The 7766-nt window shown below is 39.1% G+C and overlaps 1 protein-coding gene across 1 annotated transcript; it reads left to right on the forward strand.

Annotated features, from left to right (window-relative positions):
* The first annotated feature begins 1848 nt into the window (after positions 1-1848).
* Positions 1849-5944, forward strand: LOC127248940 (protein ROLLING AND ERECT LEAF 2-like). Its single transcript, XM_051271539.1, has 4 exons — positions 1849-3328; positions 3511-3689; positions 4593-4816; positions 4895-5944. Exons 1-4 carry the CDS (start codon positions 2305-2307, stop codon positions 5670-5672), a joined length of 2205 nt encoding a protein of 734 aa, XP_051127496.1. The 5' UTR covers positions 1849-2304; the 3' UTR covers positions 5673-5944.
* Positions 5945-7766: the final 1822 nt, after the last annotated feature.

Raw genomic sequence — 7766 nt, forward strand, 5'->3', positions numbered from 1 at the left:
CGTCTAAGATAATTTACCTTCCCCAAAAGACTTTGTATTTCCTTAACCGTCTTCGGTGGTCGGCTAGCAAGAATTGCTTTGGCTTTATTAGCATCGATCTCAATGCCCTTTCATGAACCAAAAATCCCAAGAAGCTCCCGGCTGAGATACCGAAAGCACACTTAGTCGGGTTCATCTTCAACTTGTACTTCTTCATCAGACTGAAGGCATTTTTAAGATCCCTCAAATGTTCCTCAAAACTGGAGGATTTGACGATAACATCATCAATGTACACTTCTATAGATTTACCAATGAGATCATGAAAAATTGAATTCATGGCCCTCTGATAAGTCGCCCCAACATTTTTCAAAGCAAAAGGCATAACTGCCCACTCATAAATACCTAAAGCTCCTGGACATCTAAATGCTATCTTGTGAATGTCTTATTCTGCCAAAAAGATTTGGTTATATCCTACATAACCATCCATCAAACTGAGAATTTTGTGTCCTGCTGCTGAGTCAATTAGCATGTCAGTCATAGGCATCATATACTCATCTTTAGGAGTGGCCATATTAAGATCTCTAAAATCGATGCATATCCCGATCTTACCATTCTTTTTAACCACTGGCACAATATTGACCAACCAATCTGCATAATGGCAAGGTCGGATGAAACCTACTTTAAGAAGCTTCTGAATTTCTTCTTTGATCTGAGACATCAAATCAGGACTCATACATCTTGGAGATTGCTTATAAGGCTTAAAACTCTTTTTAACGGGCAATCGATGTTCTATCAGACTTCGCTCTAAACCAGACATTTCTGAATAATCCCAAGCTAAACAATCAATATTCTTTCTTATAAAGTCGAGCATCAATTTTTGTTGCTCTTCAAACAAGTAACCACTCATCTTGATTATTTTTGGAACCAAGTCAATTCCTAAGTTAAATTCCAGCAAATGATCTTGTGCTGAAAAAGCTGGCTCTGTTTTCTCTAATAAATCAGGCCAACAAAACTGCTCATATTCTTGGAAATGAACATCATGAGTCTTTTTTATTTTTTCTACATTTTTCAAAAGCTGGTTTAAATAAAACTGATTAATAAGTACACTACAATCTTGTAAATTTGAACCTTCCATAAAAGATATATTACAAAAAATAGGTTTGGCTTCCTCAAGAGCCATACAGTAAAACTGTTCTTCTAAAAGAACATTGAGTTCTAGCTGATGAATTTAAAATCCTTATTTGGGTATTCATTAGCCATAAAGAACTGGGACATTGGAAGTAAATGACTGGAATAAAAAACTGATTCTTCAACTTGTTCCAATGCTCCAAACGGGTTGTCATTTGCTTCCATTTTGAAGACCTGATTGTTTTCCCAGAACATTAATTGTTGATGCAGTATTGATGGCACACATTTAGATGCATGAATCCAGTCTCGTCCAAGTAGGATTGAGTATGTTATGCAGCAGCAGCCTCTTTCTGATGTTAATTTGCAATTATTGCTTTAATTTAAACATGTGTGTTGTATAAATATAGTGAAATAATATTTAATTGAAATAACATGGTCGTCTTATAGTCTGTGTTTGTTCCATATCACTTGTTACATCGGCTTTCGTTATGCCATCCCAGCTTATTCCGTTTAAATTTTAATGATCAGACCAAAATTGATAATTTTTTTTTTTAAGAGATTAATTTTAATAATTATTTTTGAATAAGACCAAAAATAAAAAAAATAAATTCGATTGAGACCAAATTTGATTGACTCTAAGAAAAAATATATTTATGAAAATTTGTAATAGAACAAACAGAGACTATTTTTTTAATTTACGATGAAAACAACTTAAGAAATAACGTACAAAGAGTCACACACCTCTACTATTGACAGCGTAAATGTTGGGAACGATAATTCAACCCCGGTCTAATGAGATGAATAGTTTCATCTGACCGCAGGAAGGGTCGTCGTCGTCGCCACCGCCGTCTTGGAGCGGCGCCGGGAAACCCGCGCGGATTGGGCATATATTCGCCAAGCTTAGGTAAAGCGTTGCTGATTTATTCGGCACAGTTCGAATCTGCTTTTTCTCCTGCGCAATTTCTACCTTGGCTACTTTTCTACGGTTGTGTCGAGAGAGGAGAGAGAGAGAGAGAGTCAAACGTCGTCGTTTCATCAGTTCCATGGCGATTCTCTTCGCTAGAAGCAGTCAGTAGTCACCGCAGAGGGAGTGTTGGATTTCCTTTTTACTGATGAGGAAAAGCCAATTTCGTGATCTAAGCTCCCCCAAACCCAAACCCTAGATTGTGATTCTGCCTTCCGGTGAATCTAATCGCAATGGGGTGCACGCAATCGAAGATCGAGAACGAGGAGACGGTGAATCGGTGCAAGGAGCGGAAGCAGCACATGGAGCGGGCGGTGACGGCGAGGAACAAGTTCGCCGCAGCGCACTCCGGCTACGCCATGTCGTTGAAGAACACCGGCGCCGCGCTCAGCGATTTCTCCCAAGGCGAGGCTGTTTACCCTCCCTCCGGCGTCTCCTCCGTGCAATCCTCCACCATTGGAGTCGGCGCTCCTCTGCCTCCACCTCGTCTCAACGAAATTTTCCATCCACCTCCTCCTCCAACGACCTTCGCTGACCCTCCTACCCCCCTCCAGCGCTCCGCCACCATGCCTGAAATTTCCATCCCTCGACCTGATAACCTACACTCCGATCCAATAATTGAGGAGGAAAACGAAGAGGATGTTGATGGAGAAAGTATCCATAGCTTAAAACGGCGTAGCAGTAAGTCCAGGGGCAGGAGAGGCGGCGCGTCATCCTCGGAGGTCATACCGGACGAACCCTTGCATCCGCCACACAAACCTGATCGCCGTGGTCTCGATCACCAGCAGCAGAATCATCCACCGCCGCCTCCTCATGACGATAAAGGCATGTGGGATTATTTCTTCCTGGGGAACATGCCGGGGCCTACATTAGCACCGGAGGAGAATAGTATTGAAAGAGAGGAGATGGAACGGAAGATGATGGAAGAGAGGCACAGGGCAAGAGAAAGGGAGGCGAAGAAAACTGAGAAAGTAGAGGTTGTTCCAGATATTGTTGAGCCTGTAAGTGAAATACTGCCACCGCCCCCGTTGCCAGCCGAAGTTGCAATTCCTGGTACAGGGAAGGTTCCCAAAAGGGTGAAACCAGATGTTCCACCTGAGGAGAAAAGGAAGGGAGCGGGAAATAATATGAATTTGATGCAAATATTTATTGAGCTCGACAATTGTTTTCTTAGTGCTTCAGAGAGCGCTCACGACGTTTCTCGAATGCTTGAGGCAACTCGCTTGCATTATCATTCGAATTTTGCAGATAAAAGAGGTGCAAACTGGTTTTACTATGTCGGTGAACTTGCTTGTAGCAATTTCTATATGGACATTCATGCTTGGAATGATGAAGCACCAACAAACTTGAGACTTGAGATTATTGTGTGTTGATTGTTGAAGATAAATAACTGATTATTTACTCAAGCACATGTTAACTAATATGTCATTTGTTGGCAGGGCACATTAATCATTCAGAAAGGGTAATGCGAGTCATTACGTGGAATAGGTCCTTCAGAGGTTTCCAGCAAAACCTTGATGATGGGGTGGATGACTTTGATTCGGAGGAGAATGAAACTCATGCAACGGTGTTGGACAAAATGCTGGCGTGGGAGAAAAAGCTTTACGATGAAGTGAAGGTATATCATCATATTTCTATCTTTGTAGCCATTCTGTTTTGATGTTGGCTCATTAAAAGTTTAAAACAACTGATCTGTTTTCCTTGTTAATTATGATGGGAGTTGGATTGTCGTAATATTCCTCATCAGTGGCCACACTTTGATTTTCTTGAAAAGATTGGCATGTGGTTTTTTCCAGTAACTTTGTTTAACTGATCTAAGGTAATCACTTCTTTAGGTTCTGCACTGACCATATTTACTTCAGTGAAGATTGGCTTCATCAATTTAACTTTATCACTGCAGCCAGCTTAGATTCCTCATATCCTTTCGAGCTACCTGTACCATCATAAATTTTCAGCTGAAAATTGAATGTGAGAAGTTTTTAATTTCATCTACTTAGGTAACTCAGTTTAATTTTTCTAAAGGTAACCAAGTTTTTAGGTGCTGCACATGGTTGTATTTAATGTAGTGAAGATTGGCATCCTGCTTTCAACTTTATGGTTGCATTCAGTTTAGTAGCTTACGCTTTTCGTGACTTTTGAATTAGTTGCATTATCATGCTTCTGTTGAACATTGAATGTGTGAGGTATCCAGTCAGCTTTACTTATTAAGAAAGTGAATGGACAAACTGATTTGAGGTCTTGCTTATGAGGAATAATACTCAATGGTGACATGTGATCCATGTGGCATAGTTCAATTAATGAAATTAAAAATTTAGGAGATCGTGTTAATCTTGAACACAATGTTTGTGCATTAATTATTGGCGCTAAAATCGGGATATGTTTTGTTATGGAAATATAATACAAAGTCTTGGCTGTTACTTATTGTTCTCGACAAATTATTCATGCTGAGATGACACAATGCTTTTGTAGTAATTCTTGTTCGTTATCTATTTGTTTTAAGTTTTTATTTTGTCCTTAACAGACGGGCGAGCAGATGAAACTTGAATATCAGAAAAAGGTCGCCTCCCTAAACAAGTTAAAGAAACGTGGTACTAATACGGAAGCATTGGAGAGAATGAAAGCATCGGTGAGCCATCTTCATACAAGATACATTGTTGACATGCAGTCCATGGATTCCACTGTTTCCGAAATCAATCGTCTCCGTGATGAACAACTGTATCCAAAACTTGTTGCTCTTGTCGATGGGTGAGTCTTTCGTTCTGCTTTGACCGCGACCTCTGTCTATTTATCTGTTCTTTGCTATAAATGGGATTGGTCATGCAGGATGGCTGCAATGTGGGAGACGATGAGAACTCACCACGAGAGCCAAACCAGGATCGTTCAAAATTTGCGCTCCCTCGACATATCACAGGCTCCGAAAGAAACATCCGACCACCACCACGAGCGTACACGCCAGCTAGGCGGTGTCGTCCAGGAGTGGCACAACAATTTCAGTGAGCTCATGAGCCAACAAAAGGAATACGTCCGAATGCTCAACCATTGGCTGAAGCTAAACCTCGTTCCCATCGACACAAACTGGAAAGAGAAAGTCTCATCACCCGGAAGATCCCAAAACCCACCGATACAGCGGCTACTGCTCGCCTGGAACGAGTATCTTGAGAAACTCCCAGACGAGCCAGCAAAAGCAACCATAAGCAACTTTGCGGCCATAATCAAGACGATATGGCAGTACCAGAAAGAGGAAATGGATTACAGAAACAGATGTACAGAATCCCGGAAGGAGCTCATCAGAAAGACCCGAGAATTCGAGAATTGGTACAATAAGTACATGCAGAAGAGAACGCCTCCAGACGAGCTGGATCCGGACAGGGCTCATGACAAAGAACTCATCAACGAGAAGCAGCAAGCAGTCGAAATGGCGAAGCATAACTTGGAGCAGGACGAGGAAGCCTACCAGAAGCAATGCATTCAAGTCAGAGACAAATCCCTCATGAGCCTCAAAACCAGCTTGCCTGACCTATTCCGAGTACTGTCAGATTTCTCCCTCGCCTGCTCGGACATGTACAATCGGCTGAGGTCCATCATCCGATCCCGGAACTGAATTAAGGCTCGACGGCGAAGGAGATTCTCGGTTTTTTGCCTAGTATGTGCTTTCTCTCTTATGTACTATATATATATATATATATATATGTTGTTGCAAGTAATAATTGCTGCCATTGTTTTGTTTTGTTGTGAAGTAGTAGCAAGGTTTGTTCCATATACTGTTGTACTATTTTAAATTATGTGTTTTTCTTGTGAGAATTGAAGATTTGTGTAAGCACGGTTTTGGGGTATTTGCTCCGTTTATGAAAAGCGACTTTAATGATTGGTTGATCTGGTTCTTCCATGATTCTCTCCGGTTCCTATTCCTCCAGTGTGCATGGGAGAAAATTGTTGGAGGAGAAGTGCAGGGTAGGGTAGGGAGCACGATTGTTCGTCTCCGACTCCCTGTTTGGAACTGTAGATTGGATATGTCTGTAAGAATGGCGCTGCTAGCGCTTTCGGAGTTCCAATCTGCAGTTGTTTAAACTCCCCACCGCCACATTCTCCTCCGTAAGTTGTGTCGTGTCGTTTTTTGTATGTCCTCTGGCTATCCAGTGCTGAGGTCTCTATCCTCGTCTCCATTTCCAGAATGACTGGAGCTTTGATCAGACTTAACTATGGGAATTCGGGCTAAAGTTTCGAATCTGGCTGGCTGTTTACTCTTTGGATTACAATTATTTGACTGTCGAGATTGGATGATACAGGAACAGGCTTGGATTGTTAAGACTTATCAAAGCGTGTGAATCTTCGCATGTGGGCTCAACGCTCGAGTTCGATGCAGTGGAGGTTTTGAATGATGCGATTTTGTTGATTCAGGAGCGGTTATGTTCGATGTTGTAGCGTTGGAGATTTGCGGCAAGTTTGGAAGTTTTTCCTTGCAGTTGCCGCTGAAGATAAATATGTTTCTTTACGACCAGAGAATTGTTAATTAATTTTCAGCAATGATTTGTTCTGCTAACGAATATATGAGCAAAGTGAGTTTGATATACTCTGAATATAAGAAAACACTCCCAATGTATTTAGTTGATATACCGATTCCTTTTTTACAATACAACCGAGAAACCGAGTTTGTACTTGTGAGATTGACGTAGGCTAGATAAACAAGTGGTTTTGAATCACCTGTAAAGAGTTTTGGTTGTAGACAAGAGGGATAGTTTGATTTATACTCAACACTTTATTTTTTTGAAGCATGAAGAATTATTGAGGCGTGACAAAATAGAAGAGAAGATGTAGAATCGATTTGGTGTGTGTGTGTTTGGAAAACAATAGAGTAGAGTGTCAATTAAGTATATAAAGAGCCATTTTAAAGTATGCCAATGTTCACAATTCAGACTTTGAATATTGTTTTTTACTTAGCACAAAACTAAAAGTCATATGAACAAATATTGATTTAGCATAACCTCATAGAAATTTTTTAAATAATTTTTTAAGTATAGTTGAATTGGTTCAAAAATAATTTGAATTTTTTTTCTCTCTAATGATACTCATGCTTAAAATCACATTGACATCACCCAACAATTAAATGTCAAAATTATTACATAAACATTTAGTCACTTGATCAATTAGTTTTCAACATGAACTAATAATCAATATATCATTTATATAAATGAGAAGAAAAATTGGTTGGTTTTTAATATTTTTAAAATACAAAAAATAGTCAAATTTGCTTATAGTAAATTCAAAATTTTTTATAAAATTATCAAATTTGATATTCCATTGTCCAGAGAACTTTAAACTATACAACGATTTATTTAACAAACAAATATGTATTTTGTTTTTATCAACAAAACCTTCAGATTGTTTCATATAAATTGTTTTAAATAAATTTTTTCATTTAATTCACAATGTAAGAAAGTGTGTTTTAACATTTAATTGTTTTAATTCTCAATCATAAAATGCAACTAAAGCTAACATAACTTTAACGGTGGTAAATTTGACAACAGGAGCAAAAATTTCATTATAATATATTCTCTCTTTTTGACTAAAACATTTGGCTACTAATCTTACCTTAAACCTAATTTCACTATCTTTTTGTTTTTAACTTTATAAACCCATTTACAATAAATAAAAGAACAATTAGGATGTTTAAAGATTAAACATCAAATGTTATTAT

This window comes from Andrographis paniculata, unplaced genomic scaffold (genome assembly GCF_009805555.1).
Source record: "Andrographis paniculata isolate CXL003 unplaced genomic scaffold, ASM980555v1 Contig11END, whole genome shotgun sequence".
In the NCBI taxonomy this organism is placed as follows: domain Eukaryota; kingdom Viridiplantae; phylum Streptophyta; class Magnoliopsida; order Lamiales; family Acanthaceae; genus Andrographis; species Andrographis paniculata.